The sequence below is a fragment of the Epinephelus fuscoguttatus genome, linkage group LG23 (genome assembly GCF_011397635.1).
Source record: "Epinephelus fuscoguttatus linkage group LG23, E.fuscoguttatus.final_Chr_v1".
NCBI lineage: Eukaryota > Metazoa > Chordata > Actinopteri > Perciformes > Serranidae > Epinephelus > Epinephelus fuscoguttatus.
Genome location: NC_064774.1, coordinates 18,505,733 through 18,531,057, shown reverse-complemented (window position 1 = coordinate 18,531,057; position 25,325 = coordinate 18,505,733). Strand labels below are relative to the sequence as shown.

At 41.5% G+C, this 25,325-nt stretch overlaps 2 protein-coding genes across 2 annotated transcripts in view; both read right to left on the bottom strand.

Moving 5' to 3' along the window:
- Positions 1 to 12,138, bottom strand: part of tnfsf10l (TNF superfamily member 10, like) — an 81,904-nt gene extending 69,766 nt beyond the window's left edge. Inside the window, exon 1 of the mRNA XM_049569328.1 lies at positions 11,543 to 12,138. Within this exon, the coding sequence (XP_049425285.1) occupies positions 11,543 to 11,791 (249 nt within the window). The 5' untranslated portion in view covers positions 11,792 to 12,138. The remainder of the gene's footprint in view (positions 1 to 11,542) is intronic.
- rps4x (ribosomal protein S4 X-linked) overlaps positions 1 to 25,325 on the bottom strand; it is a 569,691-nt gene that overhangs the window by 411,077 nt on the left and 133,289 nt on the right. The gene's annotated exons all lie outside the window — the stretch shown is intronic.

Sequence of the window (25,325 nt, the reverse complement as noted above, 5' to 3'; positions counted from 1 at the left end):
CAGCGGGGATCTGTTAGTGCCCTAAAATCGTACGAACAGCATTTATCAGCCCTTTATTGCCATGTTGACTGAGCAAACAAAGTGATAGCACACACAAGCCCAGCTGCTTGCACACACACGCATGCACACGCACACACACCACAGCTGTAGACACATCCTAATGAGCATTCCGACGTGGGAACACAAATATCCTGTTTTCACGTGTCAAGCTGTTAAACCAAGGTCGTTCATGTTTGTCTGTGTGTGGTGAGTATATATCTGTTCTCCCATCGCATGACATAATGTACCGCAGCAGACTCCTCTCTCCTCTCCTGCTCGCTTTGAACGTATGAATGATCTCTGTCATTGTTGCAGCTCTCCATCTTTCATCTCTTTCAGCTTCTCTCAAGTAATTTATGTGACTTCTGAGACCTTTTGTGGTGAGCAAACACGACATGTTTGATAACAAATGAACTGCTTATATTTGTTGCTGCGTTTGTTGTGCTGGAGAGCTTGTCTCAGGGGTCCTTTAGATATTTGTAACATGGGCAGCTGCAATGAATTTCAAAGATGGCTTTACAGAGAAAAACAGGAAAGATTGAGACCAAAGATAATGAGCCAAAGGTCACACCTAGGGTGCAAGATTTACTTTTTTGCACATCAGCCAAATGGCTGGTGAATGTTCGAATTTTACCAGCTACTCAATAGATTACCATGGGTTTTTTTTTTTTTGCTTTTAAAAGTACTTCTATTTTAAAATTGCATGTGAAGATTTGCTAGAAAGTAGTAGTGCCATTTAACATAACTGTTCTCACTACTTTTTGTTCAATGCTGATTTGCCTTCCTGCCAAAAATGAGATGAATATATTGATACCGTGCAGATGACTGTATGGTAAATCTGAAAGTACTACAAGCTGCCAGTTAGCTTGGCTTAGCATGAACAGTGGAAACAAATGTAAACAGCTGGCCTGTGTCCTTCCAAAGATGACAAAATGTACACAGCAGCACCTCTCAAGCTCGCTAATTAACATGTTATATTGTATATCTGTACAAAAACCTAAGTGTAAAAGCAACACATTGGTTGTCAGGACAATGCAAAGCTAAACTAACTTATTTTTTTTTTCTTTCTCTTAAACCGCCCTTTATGTTTTTAATTGTATCTTTTAGAAGACAAATTCAACATTGTATCACAAATATATTCTGTATCCAATGCTCAACACAAATAATATTTAAACCCAAGATCCCAATAGCTATAACTTTTTTTCAAATTAAAATATTCAAGACTTTATTCAAAATAATTTACGTATATCAACATATAGTCATGCAATGGTTTGTGTGATATCTCACAGAAATGCATTTCATACAATATATTACGAATAAGCACCCAACAAGGGGCGTTGTCACCTTACGTACTAAATGTAAAGTTACGAACTTTAAGTAAAGTTACGTAGGATAGGTTTGGGCAAGTAACGTTACATGCGTTAGGTTTAGGAAAAGAAACATGGTTGGGCACCGTCATGTTACGTATTCAACATAAAGATACGTAGGTTAGGTTTAGGAACGTAATGTAAGATTTAGGAAAAGAAACATGGTTGGGCATGGTCACGCTACATACTTAAAATAAAGTCAATGTACTAAATGTACAGTGACACAGGCTTGGTAAGAAAAGCTAGGTTAAAGTTAGATTAGGTTTGGATAAGTAAGATAAGATAAGTAAGAAAAGCTAGGTTAAAGATAGATTAGGTTTGGATAAGTAACGTTACATAAGTTAGGTTAAGGAAAAGAAACATGGTGGTGCCGTACTTCAAAATAACTCAAAGTTCACTTGGTTTTACGCAGTTCCAAACACTGGTCTCCAAGGGAAAAGTCCTGTGTTGTTTGACCCATCCACAATCCACGCCTGCCTCCTTTGGGACTTTTATTCTTCACACTACTTCCGTCTTTGCTCCTGTCAGCACATTGGTCACGTGATTGAAGCCTTTCCAATTATGTGCGTTGAATATGAATTACTTACTCATGAGAACTTGACTAGAATTTGAACTGTTGTACTGTGGGCTCTGCTGAACAACGTGAGTTTGAAAAGAAGAAGTGAGATAAGAGTTCATCAGAGTTTAAGATACTCTGCCTCACCTATGACTCACCATTTAAAGGGGCACTCAATTTCACACAATTTCATTTTACCCATCACGAGGAGTACCTCTCAGCTTGTGAAAACATTTTCATAATGTCATCTTTGGCTCTACAGGGAGCTTTCCAATTTTAAAAATACAAAGAAATATAGAATTCAGTTTAGGCATTAAGTCTAATTAAAGAACATAATGTCTATGTATCATCATCTCTTCCTGTTAACCCCCTTCTCATGCCCACTTTGTCCTCTTCCCCCTCTGTTTTCCTTTTCATCCTCATCCAAATGAACTGGCCATGAAAACACTGAGCCTCCAAAGACAGTACAGTGTCTCATGTGTCTCCTAATACACGTGTGTGCCTGTGAGTATAACCTGACCATCAAAACATATATCCAATGAAACAGCTCTTTTTTTAGCATGAAATCGGATCAGGATGTGTCTTTATCACTTTAAATATGACATGTATCATGAATGATCATGGCTAAGAATAACAAAGAGCCAATTCTTCACCGAAAAAAGGGTCCCAAATTTTGTGTGCACTCGCCAAAATGTCAGTTATTCTGAAATTACTCAGTTGACGTAATTTTGGCCCTGTCATCTTCACTGAGTCACGGACGCAAAACAAAAAGCAAGGCCAAAATACGTCTCTCACCTCCTTCCATTAACCATATGTGCGTTTACAACAATGCGCACGCACACTCAAGCCTCTTGTTTTCTGCCTCTCTTTTTCTGTGTGTTACACCCTTATAAACACATCACGTAACTCTGGAGACGTGCCCGAGGCCTGTTTAGATGCACATGCACGCACGCACACATCCACTGCCAAAGAATCACTTAACGTCTCCCATGCCTCATAAAAGAAAAAAGAACTGCTTGTGTCACTCCTGAAAAATTTGTCCATCCCCCCTCAAGCCCTAAAACTGACTGTAACTCGATTCTCCGATGTGGACTTGAACCATAACACGCGGAGACTGCAGGGGGGCGAGAGGGAGAGAGGGAAGGTGTGATAGAAAGAGAGGAGGGGGGGTGTGTATTTTGGCATCTGAGTCCAGTGTGGGAGGTTTATATTAATATATTAGTGCCTTTGAATTAAATGTAAATATTTGCAGTGCAGGATTTGATTTAACTTTAAATTAAACTTTAAATTGGTTTCTGACGATGAACATCTGTGTGTGTGTGTGTGTGTGTGTGTGTGTGTGTGTGTGTGTGCACCTGTGTGTGTGCTTTTGTTTGTGTGTGAAGGAGAGGTCAAGGTTCAAATCTCTCTGTCTCTCACACACACATAGAAACACACATTTGCCCACTCACTGACACCGAACCCCCCTGTAATGTACACGTGTTGCATGATCTCCCCCTAAACACACACCACTCATACACATACACACACTCACACATACTGCTGTTCTTGTTATGACATCCATTGATTCTTTTAATGGTAACCATCAACCTCTCCAATAAAACCTGATCCAGTGTGGAACTCTGGAATAAATATACAGCATGGAACAACTTGGCTATACTGTTCTATACTGCACTATAGGAGGTAGCGTCAGAAATGTCTTGGCAACAACAGCTGAGGCCACACAAGGAGGCTGCACTGGGAAATGTGTGTGTGTGTGTGTGTGTGAATGGAAACTATTTCAAACTGTTTTAGTATCTTCACCTGCGTGTGTGTGTCAGTGTTTGTTACTATAGTTGAGCGTAGCTGGGAGCTTTTTGCAGGTGCCGGCCAGACCTCGTGGCTCACTTCCACTCACTTAAGAGATGTTATGTCAAGTAGATTCAGTGGCAGGCGGAAACACGTAGACATCATCCAGAATAGCTGAGGTTATGGAAAGCCAGCTCTAAGACTGGAGCTATATGTGGCCTTTAGTGGTTTAGACGCGTTCCAGATAACAGCGATGTCCCTGGTGCAGTTCTGGCTGACAGGAATAAAACTCATCTCTTTCTCTGCATGTTTTTCGTCTGGCTCTAATCTAATAGAGGAAAATCCCACAAAACAAAATCAAGCATTGTTTGTTACAGACATTATCAGCATGTAAACAGATCGTTTTCTACTTTCAGTTATTACAATAAGCAGGATGCTGGACCCATAATTTCAAACACCTCTTTTAGGAGGAGTGAAGAATGCAGTCAGACGGGCACGTTGAGGGCTTTAGATCACAAGCTTCTCCCCGCAGAGAGGAAAGAGACACAGGCTGAAACTGATTAAAAACACACAGGGCCCAGGAATGATCCAGAGGTACTAGAGAGCAAGGTGAGATTTGCCTTCTACTATCAACTATCTTGTTGACGAAGAAGTTGAGGAAATGTCCACAAGTATTTCAGGTCTGTGGCAGTTGCTTAGATCGTAAGTCGTAGAGTTATTTCGCCCTCGCTCAGGAGATTTGTAGCTTGTCTTTTTGCCACTTCCATTCAGCCTTCCTGCAGCATTGTCTAAGAGTGTGAGTGGTGTCATTAAGCCAGGACTGACATTTACATTTAGCTTGTGTGGTTTTAAAGGCCTTTAAAGGCTGCAACATACTTTCCGCAATGAGAGTCTGCAGACAGCTGTGGTCACGCGGACACGCATGCGGTTTTATCCATAGTACCACTGACACTCAGCCCCAAGCAGTAAATGGGATGGCGGGGAGGTGAGCTTACTGTCCTTCTACTGCGGACATCAGATGAAAATGAAACTAAAAAGACGCTGCTACTGTAAGTCCAGAGTGGCTGTCTGTCTATTATCCAACTTAAAGCTGACTTCACCAGCGGCTGCAGCTGGCCTGACAGCAGTGTTCTGGACTGGACTTTAGTGTGGAATCAGAGCAGGTGCAGTGGCCGCGCTTGTTGTGTGTAGAGTTCACAAGGTCACAAAAAACGGGCTACATGCAGATGTCGTCCAAGCGGACCGTAGCCAACATGGGTGGATGACGACATTTATGTCACACAGATCAAAGCGGACCTTCATGGACTCGGAAACTATGAATTTGCCTTTAAGAGGCGCAACAGCAGTGTTTCTGAACCCGAACCTGCAGCACGGCACTGTACACACACAGACACATACAGGAAGTAGCTGCACAAGCCTTAGAAAATGTTATGATGGTGCAGGGGTTGATAAGGCAGGTAGAACAACTTGGGACCCATGGGTTAGCAGGTCAACAGGGGCAAGCTTGTCACCTGACTACTTTTGGTGGACGATATATTGCCCCTGATATAATTGCGATTAACGATATTATCGTCAATTTAAGACCATTTTACGCCACTGATATAGTGATAATCTAAAAAAATAATAGTGCATGTACAAAAAACTTTTAATTTATAAGAATATTGAGGCCCTGGAATTGTAATGTGAGAGATAAAATACTAAATTCAGCTTAGGTGTTGTGAAAATAATCACTTCGGCGCAGCAGCCAAGTCTTATAATGGTTGGCTGTTTGTTGTGACATTATGCTGGCTGAAATGCTGGTGACACTCTTATGTAATCATAGATACATGACCTTGATAATCTTTGCTGATATCCTGATAACATAATTATCCTGAAAGGCCTGGCGTCAAATATAATGTGGCGGTGGCCAGATCTAACAGCTTCGTCATGGATGACACAGCTGCCATTCAGGCCCAGAGTCGAAACTAAATCTAAGGTGTGGTCACGTTTATGAGTTGGCTCAGACACATGTTGAGCAAGACTGTCTAATATTTAAAATCTATGCAGCAATGATCCATGTGAGCTCAGTCCTGTTGGCGAAAAGTCTTAGGATTCAATTATATGGTCGTCAGAACTGGTGCCCTTTAATATGGCTGGTGGAAGGAGGATAAATCATCCTGATTACCTTACAGACTTCAAAGTCTTGTGACTTTAACCTTTAAACTACTGTATCCACTAACGTAGGCTTCTCTGTCGACCGCGCAAATTTCAATAATTTGGAGGTCATCAGGTCATCACACAGATAACAGCATCAGATCACATAGAAACACAGATTGAAAAGACATAAATCGGACATTTTGGGGGGCTGAAGAGACCACACACACATCTACACTACTCTCACAGACACCCACAAGCTCAAACTTTTGTCTGAATCAGACCACACACACACACACACACACACACACACACACACACACCGGGTGTATTGTTGTCTGTAAGGGTGAGTCACAGCCTATCAGTGAACCCAAACAATAATAAAGTGGACCAGTGAAGTGTAAGGAATGGAATGCCAATCACACACACACCACAGAAACCCCCCCAAATTTCACACAACCCAAATGCCATGACAACCAAAAATGTCTTATAGCCATACAACCACTCTACATCAAAACCTGCGCTACAAACACAAACAAGTGGCCTTGTGTGGCTTAATGCGTGTTCTCGTCCAGCCAGCAGACATCAAAGGCTTCCCGGGCTTAATTATAACTTTATATGATATAAAATACTGGAATTGTTACAGTCTGGAGGCTCATGTGACCCAGAAGGAAGTCATAAAACATGCGGGAATTAATCAAGTTTTCATGCAGAGTAAAGATGCGACATAAAAACAACTCGATGAAACTGAAAGATAGCTTATATGGTTTCATTCCTTCTGTCTGGTTTTTCATCCAGAGATGAAGGCTTTGAATGTAAAGATGTTGCATGACAGACTGACTTAAAAGAAGCTTTAAGTCGGGCTGCAACTCATGATCACTGTCAGTTAATCTGCCGAGTATTTATTTAATTAATCAGTGAATTGTTTAGTGTATAAAATGTCAGAAAAATAGCCATCACAACGTCCTAAAGCCCAAAGTGATGCCTTCAAATGTCTCGTTTTGTCAGACCAACAGTCCAAAACGAAGAACTACCAATTTGAAAAAGACACTAAATGAACAGGCGACATGGGCCCATGAGGCCGGGAGCATTTGTTTACATGTGTGCGTGTGTGTGTTTGTGTGCGAATGCCGCAGCACTGAGGCAACACTGGAGCGTTCCTCATTGTGCTGTGTTCATTGTCCCCAAGAATCTTTTGTCTTAACCAGGCTGGCATGGGGTGTAGCTCCACAGCAATTCAAAGAAGGGCCTGTTTCCAGATTAAAAATAGCCGGCCTTCGCATGAGAACCGGGGGATTCCCCGCATGCAGATACATAGCTCCATGTTTTTCATTTCGGTCTCTGTCCAGTGTCATCTCTAAACTATTCCTTATGTGATTTCCTGCCACCTCCGACGTGTTGTGTCTGTATGTAGTCAAAGACGTCCTCTACTCTGATGTGTCAGCCATTGTGGGAACTTTAGACATTTCCTTCCTAATTTAGCTGTACTTTCTTTTTAATTTATAAGGGACGCAGGCAATATCTTTTATATTTCTTGTTAATATAATCTAATTCGTCTTATTTCCACAAACATATTTTGTATATCAAAAATTTGAAGATAGGTGCATAGAAGAGAACTGACCATAGCTGAGGAAAAGAGAATTCCCACACACCGTCCTATTATGTGCAAGTAACAGGACAGTGGTTGGGATTCTGTCTTTTCTTTCTTTCTTTCTTTCTTTCTTTCTTCCGCCGCCTATCATACCGAAGTTAAAGGATGGCTTTTTCGTCACGGTCTGAAGCTGAAAGTCACTGCCCAAGCGGTGGATTTCTTTGGCTGTTGTTCCCTCCAGCCTGCTGTCCCCGAAAAAATAACCACATGGGTCAAATGTGCGAGCAACTTATTATGACACATACTTATATTTATTGTACTGCAGTGCCCTCTAGTGGTTGCACTTCTTATTACAGGAGCAGAGGAGGAAGTAGCATAAAAAGTGACAAAGTCTGTGTAATGTACAAAAATCGAAGGAACTCTTTGGGTCAAACAAACACAGGCGTTTCACCCATGAGTCTGGTGTTCGCATCCAGAAGTCTGCGTTGACTTCATTTAGTAACAATGTAGCTTAGTATGCTAATATGTGTAGCATGGTATGCTAATCATGTAACGTTAGTGACAAAAGTACTCCAGGTAAGCTAACCAGGTAATTATGGCGCAGAGCTGTGACTGTTTCATGACGCTAAGGACGCTTTTAAAACTGCAGCTGTTAAAGCTGTAACATATGTCTATTTAAGGCCCGTTGTATTGTTGAAATAATGGACGTAGCTACCATAATGTCACCCATTGGTTTGTGGACTCATATTTGGAAGCCTTGAGTTTGGCATTTTGGCCGTCGCCATCTTGGTGACCATATTTGGGTGAGAGGCTGGCACTGTGGAGGAGCGATGGTGAGATCTGACTTTGAAGCCAAAGACACTATCGGCAAACAGCCTGTCACTCTAAGCTGCCTGCCCTTAATTATGCATAAAGTGTAACCTTAATAAAATGTAAACTGGTGATTATGTAAAAATGCACCCCCTTTACAGTTGTCATAAAGGGGGAAATTAGCTATAGAGACCAAAACCGTTTTTTTGGACCAGGCTGTAAACATTTTATTTCTCCTTTTTTAAGTTGGGTTTTTTAACATTGGAGTCTATGGGAATCACTGACTGGCTTTTGGAGCCAACCTCACACAGCTGTTCAAAGAACTGCAGTTTTTGGCACTTCCATGTTGGCTTCGTTTTTGCTGCTTGGTGGAAATCCACCTGTTTTGCTGCTTGGGGTTGAGAGAGTGTTGGTTTCTTCAGATGGCAAAGGCATGACCCACCTACGTTGCCTCTGACTGGCTAGTGATTGTTGTCTTCGTTGGTTGGTTAGGTTTGAGGAGTGAGAATGGTTTGGGTAAGAATGTCAAGGTGAACCAGTCAGAGGCAGAGTCGGGCCTTCACCATCTGAGGAAAAATAAATTCGCCTCCCTGTTGGCTCATTCCAGGCCGTTTGTCAACCCAGTGATCAAGTTGTAAATATGCTTTTTTACTCACTCATAAATGTACAACACATTATCTATCAATAAAGTGTACAAAGTTATTTCTACAGCTGACTCTGCAGATACAGGATTGCTGCTTTCATGCCAGTAAGAGAATTGGAAGCAGACACAGGCGAATTCTGATACATTTGCCTTTATATCATGTTCCTCTCATGGCAGGACGCCTGTAAACCATAAAGATTAATGGTATTAAAATTTGCACAAAAACGAGAAGGTACAGCAAGTTCTGAAACAAAAGGCAGATGCAGTAATGTATGAATAAAAAATCAAGTTTAATCTCCTTTTTATGTTCACATATGCCACGATTGTGTCTTTTTTTTCTTTAAAAAGCAGAGCAAAGTACAGACACAAATCATTTAACGAGCAATGAAAAGAACATTTTGAGCTGTACCTAGATATTTAAGGTCATGATCATAGTATGATATATTATATCCAACATGTTCTTCCCCTGCCTGGGGATTTCCTGTCTTTTTAACAATAAGCACACAAGCATCTAGAGCTCGCAACTCCACAATCACCACATCTGGATTGGCACTTTTAATGATGTGAATGAGGTTACGTGGACTGGCTGTGCTTGTTGCTTACATAATCATACCTATGCTGGCTCGCCCAGAAGTCCCAGATATAATCTTTTCAGTGTACAAATGTTTATCCATCACCCTGACCTCCTGATGCCTCATGCACTGCATGTCACTTTGCAAGAAAGCAGCGGCTAAAAACCTCCAAATATGAACTGTTTAACACTTGTTTTAAATGAAAACTGGCTGCTAATTCCTTAATCTCAAGAGGAAATTTGGGTGAAAATTAGCCGTTTCCAGCCACCACACGGTCCAAGAAAGTCAGTCGGAGAGATGCTCAGGTTTTCACTCTCATGCCGTGATGCACAGTACGCCACTGAGGCAGTTTCCTCTCTCTCTCTCTCTGAGGAGCGAAGGAGTAGCATTACAGTTTAAACTGGCCTCTTGCTGAGATTCAGACATCGTCGGGCCCATACATCAAGTCTCATACTTCATCCCTGCAGTTTCTTCAAAAGACCAATATATACATTTCCTGTGTAGTGTATCAGAAACCATATGTAACACCTCTCGCTGTTGACCTCACCTAAACATTACACAGTGTGTGTGCCTTTAAATCACAGCGTATCAGACAGGCTTTTCTTGATACCAAATCAATAACAGAGGTAACAATGGACCTCTGTTTTCTGCCTACCTACACCGGACTCAGGTGAAGCTTTGAAAATAGTTAACTAATCATGATGTACTTCCCCCTGTTGGGACTCACTGAACAACATCTCAGTGACACCTGAGTTCCTGGTTCATGCATATCTGCAGCAAGACTTATACCCAGTGCCACAAAGATCCCCACTGTCAGTTTGCACGAACTGTAGCAGTGACAGCAGCTCTGCTCGTTGGTCTCTTAAGGAATCAGCTGAGCCGATATCCTCCCGAGACCCTGTGTCTGCATATGAGGACATCACATTTTGGGTTTACTTGCCCTTCTTAACTTGGACCTGATGTCCTTGTTCGCGGACACCTTTCTGTGCCATATCGTGGTAGTTAGAGCACAGTAATCCATGTAAGAACAAGATGGCAGCCATCTCTGCAAGTCAGTCTGCAGCCGATCCCGACACAAAAGTGGACAAAACCTGATCACGTTTGACGGTTGAAACTTGTTTATTTAAGATTAATAATGTTTGTAGCTTTCTATGGCAACAACTTTGACCAATCTTAGCAACAGTAACAAGCTAAGACACCTTTAATAAGCCAGAAAGTATTCGTGGAAGACATTGGGACTTAACTATCGTCTCGTTTGAGGACATCGGGACTTAATTATCATTGACAATGTTTAGTTCTTTATACTTATTGTGTCCTACTGATCCCAAATAGCAAATAGCCAAACTAAAGTTCTGGTCTCAGGAGGATATTGCAGTCAAGAACTGCTGCTCTTAAGATTGTAGGAAGATTTAAAATACTTTTACGCTTGTTAAGGAGAACTGCAAGCACATTCTAAGTACTTGCAGTAGTACTATCTGTAGGCTTTATGATTATTTCAGAGGATGAAGTGGCTGAAATGAAACCCCAGGGGTGTTAGCCCACCTCCATCACTGACCTGCGTATTTCACCTCTGCGCACAACATCTGTAACCTACTTAAAAGCAATCTACAGCCTTGTGCCTTCCCAAATGGCTACAATATGTTCCTGTGAGCACACAATTCAACCCGTTTAGTTCGATAAACGCTGCTGGACAGACAGACAGTCTGCTTATTCCCTCTCAGCCTTGATTGCTTGTTAAATTCCGGGTTGCATTGTTTAACAAGTCCAGTCAGGCAGTTGTTCTCCAAGTCCGAGCGCGGGGACGATGATCGCCGAACTCCTACAAATGATTTACACCCCCAAACGCATCATGCAATAATATTTCTGTGATATTTTTATTGTGAAATGCAGCTCTCAGCGTTTTTTCTGACATCACTATAATAACAGAATTGCGTTTAGGACATTCAGACTTGAGTTGAAACTGTTTCTTCTGCGCGCAACGGTGAGTTTTCTGCAGCCTGTGCAGCATACAAAGTGTGACACTGAGAGGAAACCAGCTCTTACCTGCGATATGGACATGTTCAGGTAGAGAAAGAGCCCCGTGGTGGAGGCGATCTGGAGCACCACCACCACTATCACCACCATGGCCACCCACATCTTGGACGGCGCTTCCCGGCGCCTCGTCCCGCTCGGCCCGCCGGCCGGGACCATCATGTAGGCGGTGGACTCGCTGCTCACCGATCTGAAATAATCCTGGTGCTGCTGCTGTGCGCTCGGAGCGGCCATGGCATTCCCGACGCATGAGCAGACCATAAAAACCAAGGGAACGGCAAAACAAGACAATCTCCACGGACTGGGACCGAAAATTGGAGCAAAATTAGATCTCCATGCGTCCGCTGCCAATGGAGCTGTTCATGCCGGAGCTCAGCCGGAGAAGCGAGGAGGAGGGGAGGAGGAGGAGGAGGAGGAGAACACAGGACCTGAAAGTTTAAGTTTGGGTCTGTTGAGGTCTGATCAGGGCGCAGCTGCTGCGTAAAGTGGGACTGGGGCTGCTGGAGGAGGCAGCGCTGGACTGATGGGCTGCAACCGGGAGAGAGCAGCAAAGAGGGGGCTGGCTTAACCTTTTCATCACCCCGGAGCTGGGGCGGAATGCGCGCACACACACACACACACACACACACACACACACACACACACACACACACACACTTTCGGTTTCAACGGTGCTTTCTAGGCACGGCACACTGATGTCATAACTAGATAAACAATACCAGATTGACATTTTCAAAGTGCATAATTCACAGCATTGGTCATGATTTGCCCACACCCCTTTAGAAAGTGACTAAAAATGGTGTAAATTGTAGCTGATGTCTCACAATTTATATTCCTTTTAAAGAATAGATATTTGCACATTCCCAATATATTGCATTTTTCCTTAGTTCAGATTCAGAGTATATCACCTCTGTCACTGCAAGGAAGACAGTTTGGTCAATGTCAACCTGTTTCTTCAGCCAGACTGTCCATTTTTAATCAATGCATCAAAAATATTTGATGTATTTATACAGCATTTGTAAAAGGTGAAATCTTCACAGTTTCTTAATAATTCATTTCATGATATTTTTGTTCTTTTGAGACAGTTTGGTTTGTCTAGATGGACTGATTTATGTCCTGAGCGTCAGTTTCAGGATGAGCCAGCAGAGGGCGCTGTCTCTTCTGTTTGCCTCTTATCACCTCAGGACTTTGAGGCAAGTTAGAGTGGTTTAAAAAGAAGATACAAAGCCACCTTAAATGAACCAGCAACAGTTCTGGTAATTGATGGATTGTTTAAGTCATTTTCTAAAACATAAAGTACCCACATTTTTTTTTCTTCCTAAATGTTAATATTATCTGTCACGATGCTTGTGTAATGTTGTTTATATGCCCAACAACGGACTCCGTGACCCTATTTCAAATTAGTTTCCCTTTCACACATGTCCTCCTGAGACCTGAACTTTTGTTTGGTATGTATTTTTAATTTTTCCAAGCTATTTGGGATCAGTAGGACACAATAAGTATAAAAAAACTAAACATTGTCAACAACAATTAAGTCCCCGTGTCCTCAAATGAGACAACAATAAAGACCCAATGTCTTCAAACAAGTACTTTCTAATTAACAGCCTCTTAGTCTGTTACTGTTGCTAAAATTGATCAAATTTGCTGCCACATCAAAGTACAAACATTATTAATCATAAATAAACAAGTCTCAATCACAAAATGTGATCAGGTTTTGGACGTGTCGGGGTCGGCTGCAGACTGACTTGGCAGAGATGGCTGCCATCTTGTTTTTACATGTATGAGTGTCATGTGCTCTTACTACCACTAGATGGCACAAAAAGTGTCCACGAACGAGGACAGCAGGTCTAAGTTAAGAAGAATGAAGTATTAGGTCAAATAAACCCAAATGTGACACATGACGACACAGGGTCTCAGGAGGACATAAGACTAGAAAAAAGCAAAAGGGAAAAAAATGTAACGCATATGTATTTAGTGTGACCTGCAGAGGTCCACAGAGAATGATAACGCTGTTAAAAAAAAAAAAAAAAAAAAAAAGTCATCTGTGTCTGCTCTTAAAAAGAGCAAAAGGCAGCAGGTACTGCACAAATATGTTGAAGATTTAACACCCTGCATGGCTGGGGACCTCTAAACTGGTCACTCTCGACTCCATTTAAAATGCAATAAAAAAACACTGCAAATAATGTCCCTAAAGGAAAACTTTGTCAACTTCTGTTTTATCTAATAAGATAAAGTTTTTAATCTGTTCATCTCACTTCAGCCAATTTTTGCAACAGCAAAATGTATCTAGTGGACTGAAAAAGCAATTGATTATATTATTCTAGTAGGCTACCAAAAGTTTAATTTGTATTTGTCATGTTAATAATTTACATAATTAAAAAATCAATACTTGGCCCTGTGTGTTGATACGATATTGCCACACAAAAATAATTCAGTACTATGCTATAGCGATTTTTTCCCCCACCCCTACTATTTATTGTATCTTACCTAAATAACCGATGTTTAGCCAGTGTTAGTGAAGTTTTTACATTCTTGGTTAGTCTTAGGAGTTTTGTAGATCGTAAATTTTCCTCGTATAATACTTTAAATACTGCTTCATGTCTGGGCCCCTGTTCTCAAGTTGTAGGTATCTGATCAGGGTGTCCCATTCACGTCTCCATTATGTCTCATGAATTGTACTTCTATTTTCAACTGTTTGTTTTTTTTGGTGAATTAACTCAAACTGAATATTTACGGTTTCTTTAGTCCTCAATAATCATACAGTTATCACTGTTAAGGTCGGACTGGTCGAGCAATAAAAGCAGTTTCCCCAGTTTTCATTTTAGAGCCAGGTCAGAAGCTTACTGAGAGTATTGTCAGAATGTTTGTGAATACAGCCCCTGATCAATTTAAGTCTAATTTTCACTCTTGTATCTCCGTTTTTGGTCTCAACCACCTTCTGAGGGGAAATGTATGTCTTGAGCTGCTAAATGTTACACCATGTTTACAAGCTAGTTTCTAACTTTATTTGTCTGCAGTTTGGTGCTTGCCTGGTTGGGTAAAGCAGGTTTATCTAAAGGTTTATCACTAAAAACAACTGCCAAAAAAAACATGAGAGCCATGAGAGTGAATCAAAACAGTAGGCATTTTACATAATCTAAAGACTTATTTGATTTTACCCTCTTTCTTACTCTTTCGTTATCTGAGCTGCTTCCTCCAGTGTTTGTGTTCATGTCTGTGGTCTTCTTTACAGCTTTACACTACTGGAGAGCAAATATTTGCCCGACGTCCTCCAGTGTATCACTGTGAAACAAGTGTGGCTGTGATCAAATATTTGAATATTCCTTCACTTTCCAAAAACATCACAAGGCTGCACACAGGACACTGCCTTTATTGTTGGTAGATGAGATAAAACCTCACGCAGGGATGACAACAACTGTCTTAAATCACCGTGAAACAGGGCAGCGAGCATCAACTTTATCATCTTGACTCATCTTTGGAGGCAGAATCACATTTTCCCAGGCAGACTCTGTGTGTTTACAGTATAGCTCTAAACCAGGAGTTCCCAAAGATCATGGCATCCCCTCAGAGGAATGCTTTTTTCATGGCACCACACATATTATATATGATATATATTATATCAATCGTACATTAAATAATATGAGCAATAACTCAATAAAAACCAACAGGTGCTCTGCAGACTTACAGGCAAATATTTAAAGGGATACTTGGCCCATTTGCGGTGTGTGCAGATGAACAGTATTAAGTTGCCCCCCATGCCACCACCTCATGGAGCTCATGGAGTTTTCATGCATTTCTTTAAAAAAAAAATAAAAACCCAATTCGCTCTTACTTCAGGGCCACGATGAAAAACAAACATAACAAAAGTTGCAGGCACTTTCATGGGGCATGTGCACTCTGGATCCACTGGTATGTGGTTTCTTGTTTTGTTTTAATATATACCAGAGATTACAGAGACAAGTCACACATATGATGTCAGTTGACCACAATACCACAATGGGGAGGACATCTGTCTTCTATAAGTAGCCAAAACCTGTCCAATAAGCCGCTGCCTGAGTAGTGTTCAGTCTGATTTTAGTTCTGTTGGTTGGCTCTTGTTATTAAAATCCAACCTAATTGACCTTTTGCTAAGCCCCACCCCTTTGTGATAGTCCAACAAGCTGTCAGAGTAAGCGTGGAGATACCACACTGTAACAAACTGCACTCCCTGAAGAAATATTATTATTAAACAGTGATTCCAGAGAGAAGCAGACAGAGGGGTCTACAGTCTGTGTTTGAAGGATATATCCAGGATGTCAAACTGACTCAGCAGCAACAACAGGTTAAAAAGACAAAGATAGTTAGAAGCTAAAGCCGAACTATAGGCTACAGATCACAGTGTGAAAGTGAACCACCACATCACTGCTGATCGCCACACAAGACAATGAATATAAAGGGAAGCTTTGCTGATATTGAACCAGCTGTGTGGCATCACAGTGTGTGCAGATGAACAGTTTTTGGCTTCACCGATGACACAGAGCTGGTTGAATATCAGCAAAGTCTCCCTGCTTCCCTTCACTGGTTCCTGTACAGCAGGGTCGGCCTTTGTTTCACTGCTATAATCATTAAAAAGCAAAAGCAGCATGTGTATACATTCAGTAGGCTATATCTTCAGTAGCTAGCTAGCTAACCCTACACTTCTCAGGGTTTGATTTTGGTTTTGGAACAGGGACGAAACGTGTATCTTTTTCCAACCTCTCCAGGTAACAAGTATCATTAATACACGACGTGTCCCAGGCACCACATTTAGCTCCAAATCCACAAACCAGCCTGAAAATGAAGGAAATCTGAATCAGTGGAGCTCAGCTGTGTTGTTGCTGTTGTGCTGCATGATGATTGGCCAGTCAGCGTCCGGGGGTGGGACTTAGCAATGGGTCAATCGCCAGGAAAAATGTTGGCATAATACAGTTCCATCAACCATGGAAATGTGACATTTGTATGTTATTATGTGGCAGCCATGTCAAAACTTTATGCTGCTTTACATTTCAACAACGCTGCAGTTAACGTGTGGCACAATCACATCTGCAACGCCTTTATGTCTTGCTAAAACACAACCAGTTTTGTTGCTTGCTGGTCTCAAATGAAGTCTGCAGATTGGCAGCCGTCTCGCCTAGGCGTTTCGACATCCACCATCCCCTCTGCCTCCCAAACACAAGGTCAGCTCATATACATGTAATCAGAACAATTTCACTTTAGAAACACTGATGTGATATGTATGAAGTGGACAAATGTAATGTATCTGTGGTTTGCACAAATGTATAATGCAAACATTTTCTACTGGCGACTGGGCTGTAATCACACACAATACGTAAACAGTTATACGATAAATCTTGTGGTATCCTTGGCTCGTCCTCAAGGCGCCCACTTCGAGAAGCAGTGGTCTAAACAACAGCCTTTCCTTTGTTTCCTTTACATCACCACAGAAAGCTGGGAGCCGTGTGTGTGCCCATGAGTCAGAGCTGTTTATCAAGGATGCGAGGCAGACGGGGCTGCTGCCAGTCAAACAGCTTTGGACCATCAGAGGGCCACAGGACTTTGGTTGGAAAGTTCAAAAGCAGCCAAGTCAAGAGTGAGACCACGAGAAGATTGAGTCCAATTAATCAGCCATTTGGAAAAAAAATGACAGTTTTTTGGTACAAAACTCCTCAGCATCGTGACCTGAGGGATCTTTCTGAACCAGAACCGAGTTGCCCTGAGAATCTCAAGCTCATTTTGGTCCATGCGAGCCAGTGTGGTCCAGGAAAATGGTCCGAAGGCAAGATCTCCTCAAGCAAACTCTGGTGAAATCCATCTGGGGCCTGCAGCAGATGTGAAAGCCATCTGTTCCACTGACTGGAACTCGACATGCCTATGCTCCCAGTACCAATCTTGGTAGCCAGGAAGGAGGACACTGCGGTCTGCAGGTGAGACGGAAAAAAAACTGCAATGAAAGAAATATCAAAAACCAGATGGTTAAATCCACAGGAGGTAAAAGGAGGGTCAAATACTTTCCATGTCTACAGAAACATTTATTATGATGGATTTGATATTGTCCTGGGTTTGAAGTCGAATCCTTGAGGGCAGATTCTGCCATAACTGTGCAAGGTCTTTGTGTGGATGATATTTAAACACCTCAAGGTCATAAAAAAACGAATCTGACAAAAAGTTCGATAGAGGACGATACTTAGCACCTGCAGAGATGTTTCCAGCCAAAAGCTTGTATAAACAGCTATCCCAGTGAGATTTACAACAATGCAAATTGTTCTATTTGGAAATACTCTGGCTGACTTTTTTCTCTCTGCCTCTCTCGTCAAACCACTTGAGGTGTTTTCCCAGTCTGACAGAAACTGTCTTGTCAGGGAGAAGTTCACCACAAACAACATCCTCTGGGAAAACCTCCAAAGCACAGATGCCAACGCCAGAGGGGATGTTTTTGCTGATTCAGTGTGATAGTACACCTAAAATCTAACTTCTGAGTGGGAAACAAAGCCTGTGGTCGGTTTTGATTCACAGCGGTTACAATGGACTTCAATAGAAACATTTGTTTTTCATCTCTCCTGGTGAAAACATGACTATATGATGTGGATGAACAGCAGAAAGGTGGATTATGATGCAGGAGAAACTGCTACAGTATCACTTCACAGAGAGGCCACAGAGATGAGCATCAGATTTGCTGGAGAATAAATACCAGGTAATCTTTGAAATATCTATTAGGCCATTTAACAACACTTACCACTCTTTCTCTTCTCAGGTTGCAGCTATTTTCTACCCAGGTAGCCGACATCAAGTTTTTTCTCTTGTTAGCCATGCTAGCAGCATGTCCGTCTGTCAGTTCATCACTCTGGTCCAGACTTAAATATCTCAACAACTATTTGATGGATATTCATGAAAATTTGTGCAGATATTCATGAATCCTACCGACTGTGGTGACCCTTTGACCTTACCTCGTGCCATCATGAGGTGGCTTTTATTGACATTTCTTGCATGAATGCTAATATGCTAAATTAAAAAGGGTGAAAGTGTTAAACATTGTCAAACCCACCAAAACTATTAGGAGGCGTGTCAGGCTGCTTTGACATCTCTACTCAACCCGGTCTCAATCCGAAGTTGTTGAAATCTAGCGCTTGGGCAGTGACTTGCAGTGTTAGACACTGAAGAAATATGCCATTCTTTAACGTTGGCATGTCACCATAACAGTGCTCGGCGGGGTCAGAATGATGGTTAGCTACGTACTGACATCTACTGGTCATAAAAACTTGCTACATAAACCTAACAACAGCACTATCTGAAATAGTATAGACCCTTTTATTGTTAGTAAAGAGTGTGATATTTTTTGGTGGGCGGGGCTTAGCTGGAGGCAGAACAATTCTCCACACACATTAGCTAACGCTAGCTAGCAAGTTTGTGTTGGCTTGTTTTCGACGATGGAGGAAGATGATGTGAGTGGTGTTTTCGGGAATAATCATTCCGAGTGCACTCTGGCACAAACTGCACTGTTTGCAAATTCGGAGCGCTGTTGGAATGTACCATTTGGTACAAGTTTGTTTTGCTATTGAAGCTAAAGTTAGCTGATGCATTAGAAAGTTAGCCTTACGGAGAAATCCAATATTCCTCTTAATATCTCCTCAATGTCTGATGAGGTGGACATGATAACCGTTAATACACATAACGTTATTCATCCCTACAACAGGAAATACTTTTCCCTAACCTGATATGTCTTTGTTTTTGTTGACGGGCAGTGGCGGCTGGTATGTGTTCAAATTTAAGTTTTGAGCCATGACTCCTTCTATTCTGGCTCCCAATAACACGACAAGACCACATTTAAGACTCCTATGTGGAGTCGTGAGTCGTGTTTGCCTCCAGCCAACAAACTGATGTCGTTGTGATGTCAGCTCTAAAAGAGTCTATAGACTTATGATGAGTTCTGCTTTATGTGATTTTCACCCAACTGCAAGAAAAAAAAGTAAGATGAAATGAGATAGCTGGTTCTTTCCCCAAAGTAGTGCTGGTTCTATGGTGTTGAATTTCAAATCTGATACCCGCAGCATACCATAGGAGCATTGATTTACGCACGTCAATGAGGTGCGTCACTTGCTGCTTTCATAGCAGTTGGACTTTAGCCACTGTTTCAGATCTACATATTCTGTAGGAGCATAACATTTAATCATTCTACTTTACTCTCAGTGACCAAGGCAGGAAAATAAAGCACAGCCTCTCGTGGCTCATTCCTCAAACAAGATGGCTGAGCCTGTATTCTCCACTAATCCCACATCACCCAGATTTATGAAGTTAAAGCCGGTAGCCAGTGGCAGACTCATAAAATAGACAATGATAGGTGCACTCAGTAGACTTGAAATGCTATAATTTTAGCTACCTACGCTCGTTGCGAAGATAGATAGGTATCAGACCCGGGTGGGATAATAGTTGCAGATTTCGTTTTTCAGTTTCTCTGGCTATTTTAGAACGCAGAAAAATTCAGGCGAACACGTATGCTTGTTTCCTGCCAGTGGCTCTCCTCACATTCAAAACTGGAAGCTGCAATAGGATATTTGCAAGTTGAAAGAAGGGCACCACTTTCCCAGACAATCAAAACACTGGAACCAGCAGTCCTGTAGTTAGAGGCCAGTTTCTTTAACCTTTAGGTTTAACTGCTACTCTGAGATCAGATTAACATAATATCCTATGAAGTTTAAACTTTCAGAGGTTCAATATTTGAAAAAAACAGTTTTAACCTGATAATGTTTTTCAATCAGACTCATCTGGAAATGAAAATGGAGAACAGATGCTACAAATTACATTCCAATGATTTTAACCCAGTACTAATAAAACTTTGTGGCTGCATAAAAAAAAAAGCTGCGTGACCTGGCAAATCACTCAGACTCAGTCAAACAAGATAAAGTGGAGCACTGGTGAAATATGGCTGCAGGCAGCAGTGCAGTCAGGAATAAAGCGAAGAAACAAATTTGCCAAAACTTCAGTGATGCAAGAAATGCTTTAATCCTCTGATGAAATATTGTGAAAGTGAATATCTTGCAGTCATAATGTTTCTTTTGTACAACTATTGTGCAACAACAAGTACTTATAAATGGTCTTTTGTTGAAACAACGGATCAAAAGTTTGAGTTTAAAATATAAAAAGACTTCTCCTTGGCTGTAGAATACTTTAGCTCATTGTGTATTTTTTCTTGTGGCTCTCATTATGTTGTTTTTGGCAGTTGCTTCAGTGAAAAACCTTTTGATAAACCCGCTATGTCCTACCACGCCAGCACCAAACTGCAGACGATCAAAGTCAGTAACTAGCTTGTAAACATGGTGAAGCATTTAGCAGGTCAAGAAATTAGGAGGTGGTTGAGACCAAAAACAGAGATACAAGGAGAGTGAAAATTAGAATTATATTCATCATGAATTCACAACTAACTTAGCCCAACAATTTTTTGCAAGGAAACTTAGCTCAGGCAAGTCTAAGCAAGGAAGGGACAGAAAGGTTTACCATAGTGAGGAGGTGTGATTGACCTAGTTGTAAGTGTGACATATTCTTTTTAAAGGTGTAATTGATTGTCCTTTTGTGAGCCTGCAAGGTGTGGACTTACAATGGAAATTAAATGAACTGCGTCACAATGTGAGACTGTGAAAGGGCTGTATTGTTGTTCTATTGTTCGTGTAATCATGAACAATTACAGACCCAATTCATCACTGCTACAATGTTTCATTTTTCCACTTCCCAGATATCTTAGTGTTGTGATCACTTTCATTTCTGGCATTAGCGTCATTGTGTTGAGTTGGAGGTGTGAGCACATCTTTAATGAGATCGACAACAAACATTGTTGCTGTACCATCTAATCTGTAGCATTTACGTAACTCACTGTCATTCAGTGTATGAATTTATTTCTTTTATCTCTTTGTCTTCTCACCATTTTGTCCTCTGCTTGTTGCTCTGTGTCCTCTGGATAGCTAAATAGCCAACCATTTTGTAAGGACTTCACTATAACAACTTTGGAAGTGAACAATAAACAACAAAACAAGAAATACTGCTTTAAATATCAAAATTTGTTGCATTTAGTACATGTTTAGAGACTTAACGTGTGATGTTTATATCAGGATTTCATATCTGTTCACATTTAAGATCTTACTGTTATTTCATGCATAACAGTTTTGTCAACAAAGAAACCACTGACTCCATTTGTCAGATTAATGATGTGAAAAGTGAAAAACCTCAGTGCAAAGATTATGCACCATACTTCAGTGGTTCTAAACCTTTTAATGGTTATGGATCACTAAACCGATACACAGTAGGTCACAGGACCACCATTAGATAAAATTTTGCTCCAGGGGATTTTGGTTGTTAGCTATAACTAAGACCATAATTCTATTGTTGTCTGCTACAGCTGAGGAGATACCTGCAGAGAAAGTAAAACCTATGATTAGTCACTCAGTATTTAAATCACACTAGCAAAAACCAATTTATTGTGTTTGTCTCACTAAAACCAGACTTTCAAAATACATGTAAACATGTAAGTCCAACTACCCAGCTAACATTTGTATGTGGGGCACATGTAGGTATTAAATGGGTTGAAAAATGGCCCTATATGGGATTGTCCATGGGTTCCATAATGGACCCATGCCAGTTGCCAATATGATTGGGTTAAATCAAGTGGGCCCCACATAGGTTAGGTTAGGTTAGGTTAGGGCTACTTGGGTACCAAGTGGGTATGGGCTCAAAATGGGCATCTTCTTTGGGGCCCACTTGGGTAAACCCACCCATATGGGCAACTGACATGGGGCCAATGTGTAACCTGTGGACAATCCCATATAGGGCCCATTTTTACATACATTAAAAACCCACATGGGCCCCACATACAAATGTTAGCTGGGTAATATCGTACTAAATTTCACCCAGATAATGTGATTGGGAGTTGAATTACACCTGTATATATACAGTCAATCAGACTCAAACTTGCGGGGTGCTCTGCACATACTCTGAAGTTTCCACCCCGGGCTTTGACCCGGAAGTCGAATAGCATTAAGTGCGCAACAGAAAATGAAGCTGGTAACAACATGACGGAATCTACATCCAGAGCTGTGCATTTTTTTTTTATTGATTTTTACAGTCTATGCCTCAAACAAGGCAAGGACGTGAAGTTGAGTGGCCAGAGGTGAGGCCTAGCTGTCAGCCTGTCAGTCTTATGCAGAACTTTAAGCCTTAAAGGGAAATTTCAGTTTATTTCAACCTGTCTCCTATTGTCCTAAATTTGTTTCAAGTGAACAGTGACATAAAAATAATAGTTAGCATGTTAGCTGTTAGCCTAGATACAGCCGGGGCGCATAGTAGCATCAGACCTGTTAAAACGTAAGTGAACGGGCATACTTCAAGTGCAAAGTTAGTCCACTAAACAAGCTTTTTTTCCACAAAGACCGCCTCATATTGTTAGGATAAATGTCAGAGAACATATAGAAAACGACATGTAAACGTGTTGTCTTACCTTACCGGTGTGGTGCCATGTTTGTTTACCATTTAGCTCTGCTTTCCAAAGCGCGCCAAAATATAACTCGCGAAACTTACGTTTTAACAGATCTGGCGCTACTATGCACCCCAGCTGTATCTAGGCTAACGGCTAACATGCAAACTATTATTTTTATGTCACTAGTCACTTGAAACAAATTTATGACGATAGGAGACAGGTTGAAATGAACCGAAATTTCCCTTTAATAACATTTAAACGGGATCGTCATAGATAAAAAAAATTACCCCCCGTACAGTCATCATGAATGGTGAAATAGGCCATAGATACCGAAACCGTTTTTTTGAACCAGGCTGTAAACATGTTTATTTTAGCTGTAAAGTGGGGCATTTTAACATGAGAGTCGATGGGGATTTGCTCTGTTTTGCATCCAGCCCCCAGTGGCCAGTCGATGAAGTGCAGTTTTTGGCTCTTCCGTATTTGCTTAACTCGTCAGCCCTGGAGGTTGCCGCTTGGGTGCAGCGTTCGGTCAGGTTGCCGGTGTAGGTGGGTGTGTGTAGTGTTCTTTGGCTCCCCCTCACTCCTCCTCAGCTACACCCTCTCGTCCAAAATTTTGGTTGCAAAAATCCAAGATGATGATAGCCAAAATGCCAAACTTGAGGCTTCAAATCGGCAGTTCATAAACCAGTGGATGACATCACAGTGGCTACGTCCATTATTTTTACAGTCTATGGGCAAAATCTACATCCTGAGCTGTGCGGTTTTGGACAGATGAGAAGACACAGTTCATGCTTTGCTACAGTATATTTACATTCCTCTCACTTTATACTGCAACTGCTGCACAGGTATTTCACTTAGAATAAATAAAGTTTTATCTTTTATGGTGCTATTAAATTAGATATTATCTTTACATACAGGGTGGATACTTTGAATTTAGGAGAGGACAGAGAGATAAACTACCTCTGCCATTTATTTCACATTATAGTATGTATATGGAAACCCTCCTGCTCCTCTGTGTGTCATCACGCCCCCTCCCTCTGTCTCCCTCTCTTTCTGGCAGCCAACCACCTGACAACACAACAAGCGTTTCTCCAGATGTATGTGTGTGTGTGTCTCCCCTCTGACACCACAGCTGTCCACCCAGCCCCGCAGCTTATCTGCACGTGTGTGCACCGTGTGCATGTGCGTGAGTGTGTCAGTCGGTTGGTGTCCCGTGGTGAGGAAACATAATGGTGATCAGCAGTGGGAGTTAAAAGTTCAGACTAAGCATTCCATGACATATTATGTATCAGAGCCAAGGGAGTATCACACACTGCAGCCAGGTCAGCGTGTGCATATTGTGCTCTGTTTGTGTGCACAATGTGACTCAGATTAACAGCTAGGGTTTGTGGCATTTAGCTCCAAAAAACTTCACAAGGAATTCACAAGGAATGGATTGCAGCCGCTGATAGCATGATGAAATGTGCATCACTTGCAACTGCTATCTGCCCCTTCTCAGGTCCGATTCACAAAAGATAGTGAGCTAATCATATTATAGTGCAAACACGCCCATAGAAGTTTGCAGCTGACAACAATTTGTCCGTTTTGTGTCTGATTGCTATTACTCATGTGGCAAAGTGTGAATGTTGCCTTTGCGCCAAGAACACAGTAGACAGACAGTAACAGAGAGAAAAACTGACATTTTCAGGCCCCGAGCGACAGATCCTGACCGATGAGTTGCAGAGGCATTGCTCAAAACGTCAGGCAAGGAATTTCAACATGACAAAGAGGAACTGTTTTTGGGATTTGATATCCCAGTCTGTCAGTGTGCTTTGGTTGCTGCCAACTCTCTGAAGCCTGGGTCTTCAACTGGAGATAGCTAAGGGATCCTCCCAGTTACTGCAGGGGGGCTGCCAAAGTATTGTTTGATAGTTTTTTAGAGATTTTTCTTTTCTTTCAAGTAATTTGTCTGAATATACATATTAACTTAAATCCAACCTATTTTTCATTTTGCCATAACTTAGCTTTATCAAAGTGGAGTTTCCTCCCTTGCCTACCTAAAAAGTGAATACAGGTCAAGAGTGCAGCCTGAGGCTGGTAAGGACCTCTGTCTGACAACATCCATCTGCCCAGTTTAATATCCATCACAATTTTATACAATATATTGTATTTAGTAGGTGCCCTGCTCCGTATCTCTTTCAGCTAAGGGGTCATTGGCCTGAAGACCCCTGCTCTAAAGAAACTAATAATTTAACGCACCTATGCTAGAGCCTATGCTGTGCCTCACGTCACATGTTAGATTTGTTTGGAAAACGTGTTTAGTATAAGACAGTTGTTTTG